The sequence below is a fragment of the Girardinichthys multiradiatus genome, chromosome 22 (genome assembly GCF_021462225.1).
Source record: "Girardinichthys multiradiatus isolate DD_20200921_A chromosome 22, DD_fGirMul_XY1, whole genome shotgun sequence".
NCBI lineage: Eukaryota > Metazoa > Chordata > Actinopteri > Cyprinodontiformes > Goodeidae > Girardinichthys > Girardinichthys multiradiatus.
Window position 1 is genome coordinate 3,967,300 of NC_061814.1, and position 23,189 is coordinate 3,990,488.

The window sequence follows — 23,189 nt, forward strand, 5'->3', positions numbered from 1 at the left end:
AGAATTTAATAATTGTAATTATCAAAGGCTTGGAGCCATAATTACAACACCAGAGGACATCTCTGATTTCGATTCGTAAGTAATGATTTTTGGTTAAGAAAATGTTTTTTTCAAATTATGATTTTAAATTATAATTCTTAATAAATATGAATTCATCAATAATCATAATTCTTACACTAGAAACATGATCTTTAATGAAACAACACACAGGCCAAACATACAATCCAATTTTCATATTGCGCACTGGAGGGTGTTAACTTGCCATTACTAAGGAAAAATGTAATCATATTAAGGTAAGGTAAGGTAAGTTTATTTATATAGCGCTTTTCAGCAACGAGACATTCAAAGCGCTGTACATACAATTACAATACAGTCACAAAGCAAATAAACACAGATACAGACACAGAAAAATAAATCAAATGATAAAATCAAACAACAGAGGTAATTTAAAAAAGTTAAATAAAATAAAAATAAAGAGAATAGAATGATGGACAAGAAAATGTAAGGAAAATTTGAATGAAAACGCAACTAATCATGCCTAAATGGCACAGTCAAAGGCCACTCTAAACAAATAAGTTTTTAATCTTGATTTAAAGCAACTTAGGGTTTTGGCGCTTTTACAGTTTTCTGGCAGTTTATTCCAGATTAGTGGAGCATAAGAACTAAAAGCTGCTTCTCCATGTTTGGTTCTCGTTCTGCAGAGTAGATTTGAGCCAGAAGACCTGAGAGGTCTAGGTGGTTGATACACTGACAACAAGTCTGGAGATGTTCTTTAGGTGATAGAAGGCCGACCTAGTTACTACCTTTATGTGCCTCTGAAGGTTCAGGTCTGAGTCCATCACTACACACAGGTTTCGGGCCTGACTGGTGGTTTCTAACTGTATTAACTGAAGCTGTGTGCTAACTTTTAAACGCTATTCCTTTGGTCCAAATATTATTACTTCAGTTTTGCTTTGATTCAGTTGAAGAAAATTTAGGCCCATCCATGCATTGATTTCTTCTAAGCATTTACCCAGCGCATGAATGGGTTCATGGTCACCTGGTGACATCGTAACGTATAGCTGTGTGTCGTCTGCATAGTTATGATAACTTACGTTGTTGTTTATTAAAATCTGAGTTAGGGGGAGCATGTAGATATTGAATAGGAGGGGCCCTAAGATGGACCCTTGGGGAAGGCCACATGTGATTTTTGTGGTCTCTGATATTAAAGTTTCTTTTAAAAATACTCATGAAAACAATATGTGTTACATTTAATTATCTTCTGTGGAAAAAAAAGATTATTCACTCATTTTACGAATCTTTGTCATCTAGACCGGTGCTTACTGGGTATATGTAAGATTTCAAAGTGCAAGAAAATGCATCACTGAACAAATACATTTTATGTAAAGGATGTTAAGTTACAGCACCATTAAAATGTAATGATTATGATAGGTTACATGGGAAGAAAAAAAGCTGAGGAACAAAAAACACAAGAAACTCCCTACTTTCTGAGGGGTATGTGAACACATTAAAGGCTCCCCCAACCCCCACCCTACCCCCAAAGCCGGACCTTGTCTTTTTTTATGTTTATGTGTATAAATCTTACTTATTCATGGTTGTAAAATATACATTACTATTAAAGACTTTTATTCTCACCTGAACAACAGCTTGTACTCTGTAAAAGAATGTTAAAACTAAATTGTTATATGTTGTGCCTTTTGCACTTGCCCATTTGTCAAGAATAGCATCAAATGAAATAGACCTGGCCACATTGTTATCAATAGAGATCACTGCTAACTCAAGCGATCATTGCTCATACTCAAATGAAGGTGTCAGACCTCTGTGTTGGTGTGCAATTTGTGTATGTGTTTTTTCCCCCCTCTGCTCTAGAGCGTTCCCTGGTAGGTGTAGCAGATCAGGATCTGATTACAGGGCTTCTTAAGAAGCTGAGATCTGGAGAGAGTAGTCAGTCCATTGTTGCTACCAGCGTGGTAACCTGACCGTGTTCTGCAGTTTCCTGCATTTTTTCTAAAAACTGAACTAACTAGTTCTTGTCCTGCTTTGCGCATTCTGGTAACCGTGTCCTGATTCTCCAACCCTGGTCTCCGTGTCATGCTCAGGCGAGTTATTGGAAAAACTCCTTGCTGCTCCAGCCGTGAGTCTCCCTTCCTCCTCAGCTTCTGGCTACCCTGCTCAGGATAATATCCCTTACAAGAAACCTTACTCCTGTTCACCTGCCTGTCCACCCTCCTACGTGGGAACACTCACGCTGAGGCATTAAGCCTCTCAAAGGGAATGGAAAGAAACTACAGCTGCTTCCCGCACACATCCTGCGGAACTCCTCCACAGTGGAGGTACAAACTCAACTCCAGCCAAACCTCAATCTCTTCAACCGTATGTGCAAAAATAACCCTCCAGAAAAGATCTCCTCTCCACTCTCCCAGAACAACAGTAACCCTGTCGCCTTCCTTTCCAGTGAAGATCCTGTTACCTTGCTGCTGCTGTCTGGGTTCCTGTCCTGCCTTAATCATTGCATTATACAAATAAATCTGTTGAAACGCTGCCCTGGTCTCGTTGTTGTGCTCACCTCAGAGTTGAAAGAAATGCTCCATTATAACAGAAGGTATGTTTTGATGAGCTTGAGCGTATTAAAGGATCTCTCAGCAGATGCAACCATCAGAGGCATGGTGGGAATACTTCACCCCTTGCCTGTGTTCTTCTTTTAATAGCTTTAAATAATTGATAATGCACTTTTTCAACATAAAAATGAATCACTTGGTTCCTACACTTCGGCCTAATATTAGACTAACCTGTCTCTTGATTATTTCTCTCTCTTCTTCTCTTCTTTCTCTCCATCCTGACAGCTGAATTACATGAAAAATACTGCATTCAAACCACATATAGAAACATTAGTCAAGTCAAGTTTATTTATATAGCGCTTTTCAGCAACTAGGCACTCAAAGCGCTGTACATAAGGAAAAACATTGCAATGATGCAGAAAATCAAACAACAGAGGTAATAAAAAAAATAAAGAGAATAGAATGATGGATAAGAAATGAAAGGAAAATTGGACTGATGTTTAGATAACACATTCAATGACCACTCGAAACAAATAAGTTTTTAATCTTGATTTAAAGCAACTTAGGGTTTTTGGTGCTAAGCCATTCAGTGATTTATAGACTAACAGAAGTATTTTAAAGTCTATTCTCTGAGCTACAAGGAGCCAGTTTAAGGACTTTAGAACCGGGTTGATGTGCTCCACTTTCTTAGTTCTAGTGAGGGGGCAGCAGCGTTCTGGATCAACTGCAGATGTCTGATGGACTTTTTAGGCAGACTTGTGAAGACACTGTTGCAGCAATCAATTCTGCTACAGATGAACGCATTAATTAATTTTTCAAGGTCCTGCTGAGACATTAGTCCTTTAATCCTGGAGATGTTCTTTAGGTGATAGAAGGCCGACCTAGTTACTACCTTTATGTGTCTCTGAAGGTTCAGGTCTGAGTCCATCACTACACCCAGGTTTCGAGCGTGATTGGTGGTTTGTAGCTGTATTAACTGAAGCTGTGTGCTAACTTTTAAACGCTCTTCCTTCTTCCAAAGATTATTACTTCAGTTTTGTTTTGATTCACCTGAAGAAGATTTTGGCACATCCATGCATTGATTTCTTCTAAGCATTTATAGGCCTGTAGTTCTGTAGTAGCAGCTTGTCCAAGTTGCTCTTTTTCAATAGAGGTTTGATAATTGCTGTTTTCAGGGCCTGGGGGAAAACACCTGACAAAAGGGACGTGTTTATTATTTGTGTTTTAAATCAGACGTTATGACAGGCAAAGCTTTCTTAAGGAAAGCTGTGGGTAAAACATCTAGACAGCAGGAAGAAGAACTTAGTTGCTGTACAATTTCTTCTAAGTTTTTGTAGTTTATTTGGTGAAATCTGGAAAATTTTGTCAAAATAATTTCTAGTTGGAGAGAACTTTGGAACTGGAGTTGATGTGGATGTGCTGATTGCCTTTTTGATCTTTTGGGTTTTTTCAGTGAAGAAGTTAACAAATTCATTGCAGGCCCTGGTAGAGTGGAGTCCAGATGCTACAGTTACAGGAGGGTTTATTAACCTGTCGACCGTGGCAAATAATGCACGAGCATTGTTAATGTTTTTGCTGATGATCTCAGAAAAGAAGGATTCTCTTGCGTTTTTCAGTTGTAGGTTATATCTGTATAGTGTCTCTTTATAGATAATATAGTGAACCTGGAGTCCAGTCTTTCGCCACCTGCGTTTAGCTTTTTGACACTCCATTTTTTCACTTCTGACTGGTGTAGCACTTCTCCACGGAGACATTTTCTTCCCAGAAACGACTTTCATTTTAATTGGAGCAATTGAATCAATGATGTCCGAGATTTTAGAATGAAAGTTATCTACCAGCTTATCTACAGTGTTACAGGGCAAAGTGGAGGTAGAAGAGTAAATCTGGTTAAAAGTTTCAGCAGCATCGTCCTTAAAGATGCGTTTTCTTATCATGTCTCTTTGACAAACTGAGTCATTGGAAATGATGCTTTCAAAAATAACAGAAAAATGGTCAGATAGAACAACATCAGTTACAGACACTTTGGAAATGTTTAGACCCTTAGTGATGATTAAGTCCAAAATATGTCCCTGTTTGTGCGTTTGCTGTTGAGTCAAACCAACATTTCTAAGAGTGTCTCATAGATCTATTGCACTTTTGTCTTCAGGATTGTCCATGTGAATGTTGAAGTCTCCCACAATAATTAAACAGTCCTAATCAACACATATCACAGATAAAAGGGCATTAAAATCACTGAAAAAGCTTGTTTAGGACTTAGGAAGCCTATAAATATTCAAGAACATTGTTCGGACCGGGCTCTTTACCCGGAGGGCCAAATATTCAAAAGAGTCAAATTTGCCCAGAAATACTTTTTTACACTTTAATAAATCTTTAAACAAAGGGGCCACCCCTCCACCTTTTCTTTGCTGTCTGCTCTCACAAAGAAAATTGTAGTTCAGAGGCGTCGACTCTATCAGAATGGGAACTTCATTAAATTCATGTAACCATGTTTCTGTTAAAAACATAACATCAAGATCGTGGTCAGTAATGAAGTCACTGATTAAAAATGATTTTCCTGACAGAGATCTATTGTTCAATGAAGCCAGTTTATATTACTTAGTGTCTGATATTAACTCTGTGTGTAGTTGTACCTGACAGTTTATGGCTTGTTTTGATTGTTTATTAGTCTCATATCCTTTTGGCTTTGCTCTTTCTGTTACGTATAAGCACAGAGATTTTACAACTATCTCCTATTAGGGGCTCAAGTTTTTCCTGGATATGCTCATTTCTGATAGAGTTACCACTGTGGCCCAGACTGTATCACAGAGAAGTGATTTGAAGATCCTGATTAGGAGGAGATAGATTAGGAGGCGGTGGGGCTCTGTGGCATTTGGAAGATGTTGGTTTAGTAGTAGAGCCTCGGCCACCGGGGGTGTTGAATAGAGAAGATGTCAGGACCATTTGGTTCCCGATCTTAAGAGCTCCTTTCATGTTATCCTTCTTCCTCTTCCGTTTTCTGTTTTGTGCCCCAAGACCTTTCTTTTCTGCCTCTCCATCTTTAGTTCCCTGTCGTCAGATGACAACACTATTCAAACTAAAACAATCGCATTAGACAGAGATTCAAGTCTCAGACTAAGTCAAGTCAAGTGGGGTTGCAGTCTAAGTAGAATCTCAAGTCTTAGTTTCAGCTAATTAAGTGCAATATTATTAATAATGATTTGCCAAAATCCCACTCAATGTAAATATCATCAACGATTCACCAAAAAGTGATACGAGCACTAGGCTTATGGACAGCAAATCACTGTCATATAAAATAAGCACAAAGGCCTTCTTTTTATCTAGGAGAAAATTCATTTAACAAAATAGTTCCCTCTTATAATCAAACTATTCAGAACCAAAAAACCTTTCACCTAACTAGAACACCCACTTAAGGATAAAATAATTATCAAGTGTGAAATGCAAAAATCGATAACGTTTTAACAAATGCACACTGAGCAGTAATGGAGATCAAATCAGCAACCTTTGAATGAAGGTGGGAATCATCAAAGCTCTTGGTTGACTTGGATTATAGGAAGCCACAATAAACAGCTAGGAGCATTTACATACATTGATGAGGATATTTGGACCGGCAGCCACTTCCCCATACGTCATTAGGTCGATTTAAATAAATGGCCTGGGGCCTCTCTAGGCAATGGACAAAGCAAAGAATTTCCTGGGATTGCTATTACCCAGGTAAAGCAAATCCTGGGGCTTTCGATTAAAATGGGCTAATCAATTCCAGTGTCCCAATCACTTCCATGGGTGCAGGTGTATAAAGTTTGGTGTGGAGAAACTTGACTGGCCAACAGAGTCCTGACCTCAACCTTCTTGAACACCTTAGTGATGAATTGGAGAAGATGCTGTGATTTGTGTTTGCTCATCTAAGTATGAACACACTCCTAAACCTTGTGGAAGATGTTTACAGAACAGTTAAAGCTGCTATTACAGCCATTGGCTCCATCAACAAATTGAACCTTATAGATTAAGAATAGGATGTCATCAAAGTTCATACACGTAAATGTAGACAGATAAATACTTTTGGCCATATAGTGTATGACACTTTGATACAATGTAAAGTATTTAGTGTACAGATTGTATAACAGTGTACATTTCCTGTTTCCTCAAAGTAACTCAACACACAGCCATTAAAGTCTAAACTTCTGGCAGGAAAGGTAAATACAGCCCCAAGTGAAAATGTCCAAATTGTGTCCAAAGTTTCAATATTTTGTGAGGCCACCGTTATTTTCCAGTGCTGCCTTAACCTTCTTATGCATGGACTTTACTAGAGCTTCACAGGCTGCCACTGGAATCCTCTTTTACTTCTCCATGACGACATCATGGAGCTGTGGTGGATGTTAGAGACCTTGCACTCCTCTACCTACCATTTGAAGATGTCCCACAGTTGCTCGATAGGATTTAAGTCTGGAGACATGCTTGGCTAGTCCAGCACTTTTACCCCAAGTGTCTTTAGCAAGGTAGTGGTCGTCCTGGAGGTGTGTTTGGGGTCGTTTATTATGTTGGAATACTGCCCTGTGGCCCAATTTTCAAAGGGAGGGGTTCAAGCTCTGCATCAGTATGTTATAGTACATGTTGGCATTCATGGTTCCCTCAATGAACTGTAGCTCCCCACAGCTAAACCATGACCCTACCTCCACCATGCTTGACTGTAGATAAGACACACTTGTCTTTGTACTCCTCAACTGGTTTCCGCCACACACACTTCACATCATTAGCATCAAATAAGTTTATCTTAGTCTCACCAGGCCACATGACATGGTTCCAGTAATTCATGCCCTTAGTATGCTTGTCTTTAGCTAAGTGTTTGCGGGCATTCTTGTGTTTTATCTTTAGATGACACTTCCTTTTAGGGATGACAGCCATGCAGACCAGTTTGATGAAGTGTGCAGCGTATAGTCTGATTACTGACAGGCTTCAACCTGTGCAGGAATGCAGGCAGCACTCATACGTCTGTTTTCAAAATACAACCTATGGATATAACGCTGAGCACATACACTCAGCTGCTTTGATTGACCATGGCAGATCTGTTCTGAGTGGAACCTGTAAACTGCTGTATGGTCTTGGCCACCGCGCTGCAGCTCACTTTCAGAGTGGCAATCATCTTAAAGCCCAAGTCTTTATAAGTCTTTATGTAGAGCAACAATTCTTTCTTCTTTGTCATGGAATAAAACTGAGCAGCCAGATGAGATCTCGAACCCAGGGCTTTGGATCCAGCACAGAGAGACCATCAATCTGTCAGGGGGCAAATGCTTTTCTTAGCAGTGGATGTGTTTTGATAGAAAATTGTCAAAATGAGTAAACATTTAACAGCATCTATGTTGGCTAGGTCTGAAATTTAGCTGGATCATTTGCAGAAGACGGACATGGCTGGTTAGGACACAATCCTACCAGACGTGTTTATTTTGCCTACAGAATTATCTCCTTAAAATATCCTAAATTTCCCTAAATGAAAAATGAGGAGCTAGAATTAGGTTTGTCAGCAGCTTTCCAAAAAGCTCTATGTTCTCCACAATGATAACATGTCAGAAATGCTTAGCAGAAGCTCCCTCACCACAGCAATGAGAAAACGTCCCTCTCTACTGATTTCACATCTGTGACTAGGTTTGCACACACGTCCTGCAGACTTGTCGAGCATATGGAAAGGAAGTCAGCAGAGTATCTCAGACAAAACACACAGACACCAATCAAGTTGTGAGCAGAAAGGATCACGATGAACAGTGCGAAATCACATTGTAAATACCAAAGTCAGGAAGAAATTTGTTATATTTTATGTATTTTCTAGTACACTTATTGCATATGAAAAAAACTGAATCTTGCAGAGACCTAAGATGACCAGTGTAGCTATAGAAATAGTAAAATCTGAATGCTCTTTCAGAGGAATCTATAATGATGGATCTGTGATGGTACAAATATTGTTTCTTTGTGCAATCATAGTAACAACAGGTATGTGACTGTTGCTACAATGATGTAAAAGACTGAACCCAAACTTGATTTAGAGAAAAGTAACAGAGCTGCATGTTGATTTCTTGATCAACAGCAAGAGTGACCACCTCAATAAAAAGTTTGACAGTTTCCTGGTTTCCAGCTTACGGGTGTGTGTTAACACAATGCCAAGATGGAAATACATCAGCAAGGACCTAAGAGAAGCAATTGTTGCTGCACATCAGCCAAGTTGGAGTCCATTACTCTACAGAGAAAAGAACACATACAAGTGAAAAACATTTAGAACTGCTGCCAATATTCCCAGGAGTGAACATCCCACCAATTTCACTTCAAGGTCAGACAATCCAGTGCCAACAGAAATTAAAAAAGGCCCAAGAGCTTCATTTCAAACTCTACAGGCTTCAGTTACCATGTCGATGTTAAAGTTAATGACAGAACAATTAGGAAAGACTTAATAATTATAGTTCCTTTGATATCTTGATTTGAAGTCTCTATAAAAAGCATGTGGCAGTCATGTTGCATCTGAAACCAAACACAAGCTTTCAGCTCAAGCCCATTATACCGACTGTCTTGTGTGGGGTGATGTTTTGAGTTTCCTTTGCAGCTCAAGGTCCTGGACACCATATAGTCCCTTAGTCTGCTATGACTACTAAGGCCCAGTCAAAGTCCAGACCTCAACCTGATTTAAATGCTGTGTCAAGACCTTTAGAAAGCTTTGCAGAAATGAATGTCTGCAAACCTTAATCAATAACCAACAGCAATGCTGTAAATGTGAGAGAGTGAAGGTGTGCCTTCAACATGTGAATGCAGATAACTTGATGTTTTTTATATTTTTTGTTCCTTGACCATACAGAATATGAACAGAGAGACTTGGTCTCTGGCCCACTGAAAATGTATCTGTGCAGTTGTGGCTGTGAGCAGCAAAAATAAACTTAGATGTGGGAAAAATCCAGATATTCAGAAACTTCCTCTTGACTCGACAACTTCTTTCCAACCATATTAATTGTATATAGGCTCGTTTTAGGCAAGTTTAGGGATCTCCCTGGATGACAGCTATGTTGTTCCATCTCATCCATTCTAATTCTAACACTTCCATCCACTAAGTGTAGTTACCCTGAAAAATGAGACTAATAATTCATTTTAGAGAGCTCCAAACAGCAGATAATGCCACTGGGCCTGCAATCTGAACAAATCCTGTCCACAAATTTATAGTTTCCAACCAGAGAGCACAGTACTTTAGACCAGGTCTACCGCAACATCCCTGGAGCATACCAAGCTGCAGCAGCTCCTCACTTTGGAATGTCAGATCACACCTGATCCCTGTCTACAAATCTCTGTTCTACAGAACCAAACCCATCATCAGAACAATCCAGGTTTGGACTGAATATGCCTGCTCAGCCTTACAGGACGGCTTTGAGCACACAAACTGGGGAGTGTTTAAAGAGGACGTTGATCTAAAGGAATACAGATGGTCTGTGCTGTCCTATATTCACTTTTGCACTGATGCAGTCCTGCCTACAAAAACAATCAGGGTTTTTCCTAACCAGAAACCATGGGCAGACGGCACAGTGTGGACCCTGCTAAGAGCTTGGGAAGCAGTTTACAGATGAGGTGACCAAATGCCTTACAGCGGGGCCCGGAGAGAACTGAGAAAGAGCATCCAGCTGGCTAAGCAAAAGGTATAAGCAGCGCATTGAGGAGCACTTCAACAACGACAACCCACGCAGTACACTCATCGGCCACTTTATTAGGTACACCTTGCTAGTACCGGATTGGACCCCCTTTTGCCTTCAGAACTGCCCTAATCCTCCATCACATAGATTCAAAAAGGTACTGGAAACATTCCTCAGAGGGTTTAGTCCATATTGACATGATAGCATCACACAGATGCTGCAGATTTTTTGGCTGCACATCCATGATGTGAATCTCCTGTTCCACCACATCCCAAAGGTGCTCTATTGGATTGAGATCTGGTGACTGTGGAGACCATTTGAGTCCAGTGAACTCATTGTCATGTTCAAGAAACCAGTCTGAGATGATTCATGCTTTATGACATGGCGTGTTATTCTGCTGGAAGTAACCATCAGAAGATGGGTTCACTGTGGTCATAAAGGGATGGACATGGTCAGTAACAATACTCAGGTACTCTGTGGCGTTGACACGATGCTCAATTGGTACTAAGAGGCCCAAAGTGTGCCAAGAAAATATCCCTCACACCATTACACCACCACCACCAGCCTGAACCATTGATACAAGGTAGGATGGATCCATGCTTTCATGTTGTTGACGCCAAATTCTGACCCTACCATCCGAATGTTGCAGCAGAAATCGAGACTCATCAGATCAGGCAACGTTTTTCCAATCTTCTATTATTCTTCTATTAATCTTCTTCTATTAATCTTCTATTATTCCTGTTCTTAGCTGACAGGAGTGGCACCCGATGTGGTCTTCTGCTGCTGTAGCCCATCCGCCTCAAGGTTCAATGTGTTGTGGGTTCAAAAATGCTCTTCTGCATGCCTTGGTTGTAACAACTGGTTATTTAAGTTACTGTTGCCTTTCTATTAGCTCAAACCAGTCTGGCCATTCTCCTCTGACCTCTGGCATCAACAAGGCATTTGCATCACAAAACTGCTGCTCACTGGATATTTTCTCTTTTTTGGACCATTCTCTGTAAACCCTAGAGATGGTAGTGTGTGAAAATCCCAGTAGATCAGCAGTTTCTGAAATACTCAGACCAGCCCGTCTGGCACCAACAACCATGCCACGTTCAAAGTCACTTAAATCACCTTTCTTCCCCATTCTGATGCTCGGTTTGAACTCCAGCAGATCGTCTTGACCATGTCTACATGCCTAAATGCATTGAGTTGCTGCCATGTGATTGGCTGATTAGAAATTTGCATTAACAAGCAGTTGGACAGGTGTACCTAATAAAGTGGCCAGTGAGTGTATGTGGAGAGGCACCAGATCCATCACAGCTTATAAGCAGAGCGACCAGCAGCACAGCCATGACCCAGCTCTCCTTGACACCTTAAACAGCTTCTTTGCAGGTTTTGACACTCCAAGCAACAAAAGGACTAAACACCCACCTCAGCCGGAGGTGCAGCACCAGCCTCTCGTCCTGCAGATGCACCAAGTGACCTCCATTATGAGGAAGATCAACATCAACAAGGCTGCAGGTACAGACATGGTATCAGGTCGGATGCTAAAATCATGTGCTGACCAACTTGCAGGTTTTTTTTTGACATCTTCATCTGCCTGAAGTCCTCCATTATTGTGCACGTGCCTAACAAATCAACCATCACCTGCCTTAATGATTACTGTCCTGTTGCTCTGACCCTGGTCATCATCAGGTTCTTTGAAAGGATCCTCCTGAAGTACACCAAGGACATTATCCCTGCTGGCCTGGACAGCCTGCAGTTCACCTACAAGGCGAATCTCTCCACAGAGGATGATGTCTCAGTAGCGCTTCACACAGCCCTGACTCATCTGCAGCACCCTAACACCTATGTTAGGATGCTATTTGTGGACTTCAGCTCAGCCTTCAACACCGTCCTTCCTGACATGCTGGCCATGAAGCTCCACAACCTTGGTTTATCTGCACGACTTTGCTCCTGGATCAGCGACTTCTTCACCAATAGGCCCCAGGTTGTGAGGATATGGAAACTTATATCTACCCCACTGATCCTCAGCACTCCACAGGGTTGCTTTCTCAGCCCTGCCCTCTTCACCCTATTCACACTGAACTGCTCTGCTATTCCCAAAACAAACATGGTTGTGAAGTTTGCGGACGGCACTACTGTGGCGGATCTCATATCTAACAATGATGAGACCCACTACAGACAGAAGGTCCACAGTCTGACTCAGTGGACCTCCTCATTTTTTACATTTTAATGTAAAAAACATTTTTTAAATCATTTATAATTTTTGTTCAACTTTACAATTGTAGACCACTTTGTGTTGGTATTTCACATAAAATTCCAGTAAAATATATTCATGTTTGAGGCTGTAATGTGAGGAAAAGTTCAAGGGGTACGAATACTTTTACAAGCAACTGGAAATTTAATTTTGGTGACATAATGACAATAAAGAATCTTGAATCTTGAAATAGTAAAAAAAATCTGCCATAAATTGGTCAGGACTTGGGGCTTTAGATCCCTGCAGCCCTTGTATTACCCACCAGAAATCTGCCAGGTTTCTCTCCATGCTCGTAATAACTGTGTTTAGCTTATTTGATGAGTTTGATCATTTAGTAGCAGATAAAAGATAAAATTATGTTCATAATGTGATACATTTTATTAATAACTCCAGATCTGGAGACCTATTGACGGTTTTTTCCTGTTTCTCCATTTTGCTCCTATATGTACTTTGAGATATAATTTATAATTGCTTCCCCTAAACTCTGCCTAGATATTTCCAGAGTATCATTTGTGTCGAAGTAGGGTAGGGGATATCTGATATTTAACATAGTGCTGAAATGAGTTGTCTAATAGTAGTCTATTGTCCATTCTCAAAGGCCTCAAAATTATACATTTTCAGAAACCCAAGGTGTAATATCAGTGGGAAAAAGTTCAAGAATACTATAGCCTCATATAGAACTCCTAACAGTTGGTAATAGTTTATAATGTATAATAAATAAATCAATTCTAGAGTATGAGCTATGATCTGTTAGAAAAAGGAATACTCATGTCTGTTTGGGTATTTATGCCTCAATGGGTCTACCAAATTTGTTGCCTCGCAATATTGTTGATCAATTTTGCTGATTAAGTGAATGTCTGCTGTCTGTGTGATAACCTATTGAGGGGAGTGTTGAGCACAAAGTTAGAGTCACCACTCATTATCAAACAGTGATTGTGTACTGTTTGAACAGAGGATATCATTGTGTGTACAAATGCAGATTGTCATAGTTGGGTATATAGATGTTAACCAGAATAATCGGTGTACCTCAGTCTTCCAGTGACTATGACAAATCATCTTTGTGGGTCTAGAATTGATTCCATATATATATATATATATATATATATATATATATATATATATATATATATATATATATACACACAAATATATCTAAACAAAGAATGCTTTCAGAAATGTAAATGATTAATCTGCCGATCTAACGCCGTTTTGTTTTTCAGTGAGAATGATGCTCCTCAGCGCTCAGACCAATGCACATTTACATCTACATGTGACAAAAACAGAGGAAGTTTTACAGTTTACATCTAATTAAGGTTGTTTCCATTATTTTCTGAGTGACTTAAATAAAACTGAATGGAGTCATAGGTCAGTGTATTTAGGTGAGTTTTAGTTCTCTGTAGTTTGTTATTGTCGATTGAAAAACTGTGCCTGGCAGCCGCACATTTTCACAGCATCTCAAGGTATGGATTACTACACACTTTTACATAAAGTTCATTTTTGTACATGGTGAGTTGTGGCTAAAACATTGTGCCACAAGATTTTTGTTCTCTCTTTCAGACTCTATCCTTGAAAACTGGCTCAGAGTTTTTCTGTTCTTTCTTTCTAGATGAAACGACTAAAGGAGCTACAGTGCCTTGCGAAAGTACTCGGCCCCCTTGAACTGGTCAACCTCTTACCACATTTCAGGCTTCAAACATAAAGATATAAAATAAAGATTTTTTGTGAAGAATCAACAACAAGTGGGACACAATCGTGAAGTGGAATGAAATTTATTGGATGTGTCAAACTTTTTTAACAAATAAAAAACTGAAAAGTGGGGCGTGCAATATTATTCGGCCCCTGTACTGTCAGTGCAGCAAACTCACTCCAGAAGTTCAGTGAGGATCTCTGAATGATCCAATGTTATCCCAAATGACTGATGATGATAAATAGTATCCACCTGTGTGTAATCAAGTCTCCGTGTAAATGCACCTGCTCTGTGATAGTCTCAGGGTTCTGTTCAAATTGCAGAGAGCATCATGAAGACCAAGGAACACACCAGGCAGGTCCGAGATACTGTTGTGGAGAAGTTGAAAGCCGGATTTGGATACAAAAAGATTTCCCAAGCTTTAAACATCCCAAGGAGCACTGTGCAAGCAATCATATTGAAATGGAAGGAGTATCAGACCACTGCAAATCTACCAAGACCCGGCCGTCCCTCTAAACTTTCATCTCGAACAAGGAGAAGACTGATCAGAGATGCAGCCAAGAGGTCCATGATCACTCTGGATGAACTGCAGAGATCTACAGCTGAGGTGGGAGAGTCTGTCCATAGGACAACAATCAGTCGTACACTGCACAAATCTGGCCTTTATGGAAGAGTGGCAAGAAGAAAGCCATTTCTCAAAGATATCCATAAAAAGTCTCGTTTAAAGTTTGCCACAAGTCACCTGGGAGACACACCAAACATGTGGAAGAAGGTGCTCTGGTCAGATGAAACCAAAATCAAACTGTTTGGCCACAATGCAAAACCATATGTTTGGCGTAAAATCAACACAGTTTATCTCCCTGAACACACCATCCCCACTGTCAAACAAGGTGGTGGCAGCATCATGGTTTGGGCCTGCTTTTCATCAGCAGGGACAGGGAAGATGGTCAAAATTGATGGGAAGATGGATGAGACCAAATACAGGACCGTTCTGGAAGAAAACCTGTTGGGAGTCTGCAAGAGACCTGAGACTGGGACGGAGATTTATCTTCCAACAAGACAGTGATCCAAAACATAAAGCCAAATCTACAATGAAATGGTTCACAAATAAACGTATCCAGGTGTTGGAATGGCCAAGTCAAAGTCCAGACCTGAATCCAATCGAGAATCTGTGGAAAGAGCTGAAGACTGCTGTTCACAAACGCTCTCCATCCAACCTCACTGAGCTCCAGCTATTTTGCAAGGAAGAATGGGAAAGAATTTCAGTCTCTCGATGTGCAAAACTGATAGAGACAAACCCCAAGTGACTTGCAGCTGTTATTGCAGCAAAGGGTGGCGCTACAAAGTATTAACGCAAGGGGGCCGGATAATAACACTTTTCAGTTTTTTATTTGTTAAAGTTTGACACATCCAATAAATTTCATTCCACTTCATGATTGTGTCCCACTTGTTGTTGATTCTTCACAAAAAGTTAGAATTTTATATCTTTATGTTTGAAGCCTGAAATGTGGCAAGAGGTTGAAAAGTTCAAGGGGGCCGAATACTTTCGCAAGGCACTGTACATCCATTAACATTTACTTTTCCATCCCATAGAAAGTACTCCTGGATCAGTGCTTCTTTGTTCTCTTTGTGTCTCTGCTCTGTTCTCTCAAACCCCCAGTCGGTCGTGGCAGATGGCCGCTCACACTGAGCCTGGTTCTGGTTCTGCTGGAGGTTTCTTCCTGTTAAAAGGGAGTTTTTCCTCTCCGCTGTCGCTACATGCATGCTCAGTATGAGGGATTGCTGCAAGTCACTGACTGGATGCAATCTGCTGGGTTTCCTTAGATAGAAAAACTTTTTATCCAATTTGCACGGTGGCGCAGTTGGTAGCACTGTTGCCTTGCAGCAAGAAGGTCCTGGGTTCGATTCCCAGCCTGGGGTCTTTCTGCATGGAGTTTGCATGTTCTCCCCGTGCATGCGTGGGTTCTCACCGGGTAGTCCGGCTTCCTCCCACAGTCCAAAGACATGCCTGTTAGGTTAATTGGTCACTCTAAATTGCCCTTAGGTGTATGAATGAGTGTGTGCATGGTTGTTTGTGTGTTGCCCTGCGATGGACTGGCGATCTGTCCAGGGTGTACCCTGCCTCTCGCCCATAGACTGCTGGAGATAGGCACCAGCTCCCCCGCGACCCACTATGGAATAAGCGGTAGAAAATGACTGACTGACTGAATAAAAAGCTAACTCCGACTGCACTGTTCAATTGTTAGGATTAATTGGAATGTATGTACCTGACTGTTGTGAAGTGCCTTGAGACAACATGTGTTGTGAATTGGCGCTATATAAATAAAACTGAATTGAATTGAATTATGTACATGAGGCTCCTGATATTTCTGCCAAAGAAGTCAATGAACTCTATTTCTGTAAAAGAGGGTGGTTTTTTTAAATATACCATCTAGAGTTTTACTTCTATTTTATGAATAAGTAGAGGCTGATGGATGTCAGCCTTATGTTTTATCCTGACTTGTTTGCTTCTTTCTTAAAAACAAAAAAAAATTCTAGGTCATAAATAGTTGACATTTTTTACTAAATAAGGAGTGACGTTTTGCATAACCAAAAAACACTTCATAATAATATTGCATTAATCCACAATTTTTTTCTTCTTGTTTTTCTTTAACTGAAGTTTCTGTTTGGTAAGCTGGAGAGGAACTTGCCAGATAGAATAAAGAGCCAAGAGTTTAAGGTTTATGTGTGTTAAGAATCCCCACAAAATGTTGTTAAGTAAAAAGGTAAAGTAAAATGATAACCTTACTCAAACAGATACATTTTACAAAATCCAAACAATGTGTAAAGCTCATCTCAGACTATTCCATAACTAGTCTCTACTGATTAAAGAAAACTAGTGAAATAATGCAATAAATGAGTTGTATCTCCTTTTAAATGTCGTGAAAGGTTTGTATTAACCATAAATTATGTATATTAAATTATAAGTTCCAGCAGCAACATTGGTTCTTTGGTTCAGGGTTCCATTTCCAAAATTGGCAGTTTTAACATCACCAACTGCTGTTCATAAATCCTGCCTGTAACTCTTATAAGCAAAAGCAGTTAGAAATATCACTCTAAGACCAGAAATGCTTGTCAACAATTCTGAAGAGTATACAAAATGACTGACTGCTCACAGTTTCTAGGCTGGTTATATTTGAATCTGTTTGCAGAGAGGCTGTCTCCATAACTTGTAATTCTTTATACAAGTTAGAATAAATGTGCATACATGAAGAGCAGCAGCTTAGGAAGCGTAGAGCGAACTGTCTGCAAATCCTCCTGAAAATGGCTTTGGTTAGTTTTTATGTATAAAACAGATCATGCTCATTGTGATGCAGAGTCGGAGACAATTTCTGAATTTAACTTGAAATACAAACTGTAAAACACTAAAAACAGAAAGTATAGGACCTACTCACCATGGATGGAATTGTGTGCCACTGTTAGAGGGATGGGCCGCTCAGGTTGGGGCTGAACATGCATCTGTGTGTGTGTAGTGTGTGTGTGGTAGTATTTCGGCTTGATGACATATTGCTGGCTCTGTCCAGGGTGCATTGGCACAGGCCGGATTCTGGAGAAAAATTTTGAATACAAATAAATTAAAAGACATAATCCATTTCACCAGTTAACAAATACAGTAAACATCTTTTTTTTCAACTAAGAATAACATAAGCAAGACAAAGTTACATGCAGATTTTCCTCACAGTACATTTTAGCAACATAAACAGTGGAAAAAGTTTCCGTATGCATGTGCTCTGAAATATAAAGCAGATGTTTTTCTTGTGACAGTGGACTGAAACCACCTGCAGTCACAGCTGTGATCAGTGACCAATCCGCAGACTGCAGCAAAGCAGCAACACCTTAATTTCTGTAATTTTTGTAAATTCTCTCTATTTCAAATATTATGACTTTGTGAACAGTTGCCAAATTCCTCTTGTTTCTCCAAACAACAATGTCACCATGCTTCATTTCTTTGTCTTAGGATTTGGATTGTTACTAGTTTTCTGGGGGGGAAGGGGGCTGTCAGCAGCAATGTCTTCATCGTTACAAAACAGAACAGGCAAATATGGTGGAGGTGAGGCAGAATGTTTATCTGAAAGATATGTTTGGAGTAATTCTGGCTTAAATACACCTTTACCAAAGACAGACAGCTTACATGGATGTCAATGTGAGGGAGAAAACTGACAAAATCCACCAAAAAGAGTCTCTGCAGTAAGTTGTACAAAGGGTACATTAAAATACCAAACATGTTTGAGGAGGCAGCTGTTGAGGTACACCTCTGAGGGGTCATGTGTATAAAGACTGCTTTAAATAACAGAGGTCATGTTAAGTATTTAAAATCCTCACCATGCATAATAGAGTTCAGATTTTACATACTGCATTTGGTTAGGCATCGGGGTGGTCATTATGAGTATGTCGAATGGAAAGACAGTGTTATGAGCATCTCATCCTCTGGTCTAAAAGGAGAACCATTTTTTATATTTGATTCTGCACATTTCAAAACCAACATCCAACATGATCTTTTGATACATAAGTGAAAACTGCATCCAGTGTCATCCCCATCTGAGTCATTTGGTAACTGGTCAGCAGGTTTAAGAGCAATTTTAGTTGATAATCCAACGTCTTACATAAAAAAAAAAAACCTCTCTGCTTATCTCTTTGCCCTTTATTTATCATGATTAGAGTGGAAATCAAGGTCGTTGCTAAAATATTAAATTGAAAGATCAACAAATACTTTAAACGTAAAAATATTAAACAAAATACTGTTTAAGAGTGTTCTACATTATTTTTCACAGAATGATTTTAGCATACTATTACCTCCATGTCTGCACTGAATTCACAAAGCAAACAGCTTTTATTATATGCTGGCAAAGCATTTCCTGCAGGTGCAGCAGATGTCAGTAATTTCCACTAATTTCGCCTCAAGTTGCTGCAGTTCTCTCTTCACAATCTGAATATGACTTTCAGCTACAAATACAGCAGATCCAACAGTGACTGTGGCATCTTTATCAGGGAGGAATATAAAGCAATCAGAATGGTTGTTTTTAAGTTGTTCTTCTGGCTTATTTTACACCCGAATTAATATATATATATATATATATATATATATATATATATATATATATATATATATTTTAACTTCTCTTCATGCTCAGCTAAAAGAGGGGTTAGTACCTTTTGAAATAATTCTATAAATTTGTGCTTATCATTATTAAGTCAGCTTCTGGTGGTCACAACTAACAACTGAGTTCTTCATCCTACAACATTGAATCTAAAGCCCGTGAGGAGTTAGGAGATAAGGTGCCCCCCATTCTTTATCTTCTCAGTTAGGTCAGACAGACCTCGTATACGGAGTTTATTAGCTGCACGCTGGACGCCAGGGTTTTGCTTGGCCAAATGATGCATCTGCTCTAAATTGTGATCATCCACTCATGACATTAATGGAGATAAGCAGCTTATCTCAATTTAGTTACAGAGATTAGTCTGGGTATGAATGGTGGGAAAGAGTGATAGCACATATGTAGGGGAACCTCTGCTGTTGAACAGTGATTGCCCATGTGCATCATCCCTTCATCAAACAAAAAGGAAAAACACTGTGCAAACAGTACGGAGATTCTCTGGTAACTAGGATCTCACAATCTTGCATGAATCCACCCACCTCACAAAGAATGTTATGTTTACATCAGAGTGCTAATTTCATGATTTATCTATTCGCAGTATTTGATCTAACCACACAGGAATGTCTCTTTCGTTAGTCAGAAATATTTTCATCTTATTATTATGACAGCCAACTGTCATAGAAAGTGATAGCTGCAATACCTGTAAAAGTATGCACCTTACTTGGATGTTTCACCCTTTATTTGGTTTTAGAAATGAAACCATGGTTAATATTATTTGGTTTTTTGTAGCCACCTCTGTCTTCATGTAGTAATTGTAGCTGGTATAGTGGTGAACCATATTTTTATAGGCACTATATGTAAATACTATTACCATCGCCATGTATTGTGTTTAGGTAAGGTAAGGTAAGGTAGGTTTATTTATATAGTGCTTTTCAGTAACGAGACACTCAAAGCGCTGTACATGCACGGGGCTGCGTAACTAGTTTAAGGGACTTTGATTTATTTTAAACCATGGGATCTGCAGACTAATGTGTTAAAGTGACCTTTACATGTTGTGTGTTCTATGGATACAACGTCCGTTAAAGCACTAGGAATTTTCTGCAAGGATTATCAATGAATTTGAGTCCATGTGCTCAGTGCTCACACATCACACTGCACAACATCTAATGCAAGCACACAAAGCAAAGGAGAATTATGGGCATGCTCTTGGCAATGACAAGAATCTGGTATAAGGGTGGAGGAATCTATATTTAGACACAAAAAGGGAAGATGTGTGCTTTTATTATGACAGTTTACAAGGTGACCACTCTCTTCCCAAGATCCCCCAACACTTCAAACCCACCGACAGATGAAGTGAATAACATTATTTCAATAAAAAGTTGGTTGAAAACATAGAGTCCTTCCATTCTTTTACTTTGACATGGTTCAACTTTCATCATAGCCAAAAAACCCAGTGGGAATGTTTAAGAGACATTAATCCAGCAACCCTACAATAAGTGTGTTGATGCAAGACATTAAATATACCCTTCAGATATTCTTTTCTCGCATGATCCCACATGCAGGAGGTTTTAAAGATATGACTGCAAGTACATTTTACAACCAAGAACCTATACATTATTTCCTAAAGTACTTACTTATCAACCTTCACACACATATAAAGTTGAATGACCACCCATTCCTTATCTATAGGGTTTAATATGAAGTCGGCCCACCCTTTGTGGTTATAACAGCAACTCTTCTACAAGGCTTTAGGAGTGTGTGTTTGGGGATTTTAAGTTCTGTCAGAAGCACATTTGTGAAGTCAGACACTGATGTTGGACAAGAAGCTCTGGTTAAAGCCTCGTAGTCCCCGCTTTAATTCATCTCAAATGTGTTTAACCGGGTTGAGGTAAGGAATGTACAGGCCAGTCAAGTTTATTCACCCCAAGCTCATTCATCCATGTCTTGATGGACCTCGTTTTATGCACTCATGTACAATTGTGTCGAAACAAGAAAGGGCCATCTCGAAACTATTCCCACAATGTTTGAAGAATGAAATTGAAAAACCAAAAACTAAAAGAACAATAAGTACATACAAGTCCTATACACCTGACATTTTGATTTATTTATTTTTTTTAAAGACAGGTTAAAATAGGTTAAAATACGACAGGGTATTGGAGAGGAGAGTCCGACCGATAGTCGAACCTCGGCATCAGGAGGAGCAGTGTGGTTTTCGTCCCGGCCGTGGAACACTGGACCAGCTCTATACCCTCTACAGGGTGCTCGAGGGTTCATGGGAGTTTGCCCAACCGGTTCACATGTGTTTTGTGGACCTGGAGAAGGCATTTGACTGTGTCCCTCGTGATGCCCTGTGGGGGGTGCTCCAGGAGTATGGCATAGGGGGCCCTTTACTAGGGGCCATCCGGTCCCTGTACGAGCACAGCAGGAATTTGGTCCGCATTGCCGGCACTAAGTCGGACCTGTTCTCGGTGCATGTTGGACTCTGGCAGGGCTGCCCTTTGTCACCGGTCCTGTTCATAACTTTTATGGACAGGATTTCTAGACGCAGCCAAGGGCCGGAGGGGGTCTGGTTTGGGGACCAGTGGATTTCGTCTCTTCTTTTTGCGGATGACGTGGTCCTGCTGGCCCCCTCTAGCCAAGACCTACAGCATGCGCTGTGGCGGTTCGCAGCTGAGTGTGAAGCGGCTGGGATGAGGATCAGCTCCTCCAAGTCCGAGGCCATGGTACTCGACCGGAAAAGGGTGGCTTGTCCTCTTCAAGTTGGAGGGGAGTTCCTGCCTCAAGTGGAGGAGTTTAAGTATCTCGGGGTCTTGTTCACGAGTGAGGGAAGAATGGAGCGGGAGATTGACAGACGGATCGGTGAGGCTGCCACAGTAATGGAGGTGCTGTGTCGGTCCGTTGTGGTGAAGAGAGAGCTGAGCCGAAAAGCAAAGCTCTCAATTTACCGGTCGGTCTACGTTCCTACCCTCACCTATGGCCATGAACTTTGGGTCATGACCGAAAGAACGAGATCCCGGATACAAGCGGCTGAAATGAGCTTCTTCCGTAGGGTGGCCGGGCACTCCCTTAGAGATAGGGTGAGGAGCTTGGCCATCCGGGAGGGGCTCGGAGTAGAGCCGCTGCTCCTCCACATCGAGAGGAGCCAGTTGAGGTGGCTCGGGCATCTATACCAGATGCCTTCCTCGGGAGGCGTTCCAGGCACGTCCCACCGGGAGGAGGCCCGGGGGACGGCCCAGGACACGCTGGAGGGAATATGTCTCTCGGCTGGCCTGGGAACGCCTTGGGCTCCCCCTGGAGGAGCTGGAGGAGGTGTCTGGTACTTGGTACCAGTCCCTTTTTTAGTACGTCCTTGGCTGGGGTTCCAAGCGAATGAAGCCGGGCTGAAAATGGGACATCCGAAGATCGTCAGTCACTGCTGATTGGGTGGGGATTGACGTCCACTAGTTGTGTCAATAGAGCGACTCTGTTATTGGCTAAGACCAAAGCGATGTTGTGAGAAGCTGAAAACTCTGAAAAGCAATTGGACCATCAAGGACCACAATGGCCAGAGTGGTTCGAACCGAAAAAATTGGTTCGACCAAATGGACGCTATTTACAGGCATGGACCAGTAAGCAATAGGAGGAAGACTGGCCGTGATTCTTCCCACTGCATTCCTGGATTCCATGATGGATAATGGAGAGTGTTATGTGATTTTAAGCATATTTTATATTAGTTAACCCATTGGTGGTAAGACTACTTTGTTCTGAAAATAAGGTTGTCTCCTGCATGAGGACAATAAGTAAGATATCTAATTAGCCTTAATGTGTTCTGCTCCTATTTTTTGCTCATTGTCTCGTGTTGAAATTAAATGTTAATCGTGTACCTTAGCTGTGTTTTTTTGTTGTTTTTTTTGTTCCAGAATCTCTTTCCGCGTG

At 40.6% G+C, this 23,189-nt stretch overlaps 1 protein-coding gene across 5 annotated transcripts in view; it reads right to left on the reverse strand.

Annotated features, from left to right (window-relative positions):
• ltbp1 (latent transforming growth factor beta binding protein 1) overlaps nucleotides 1-23,189 on the reverse strand; it is a 260,233-nt gene that overhangs the window by 142,512 nt on the left and 94,532 nt on the right. For all 5 annotated transcript variants that reach the window (XM_047351281.1, XM_047351282.1, XM_047351283.1 and 2 more), the window contains one exon: nucleotides 17,574-17,725. In XM_047351281.1, coding sequence (XP_047207237.1) covers nucleotides 17,574-17,725 — 152 coding nt within the window. The remainder of the gene's footprint in view (nucleotides 1-17,573; nucleotides 17,726-23,189) is intronic.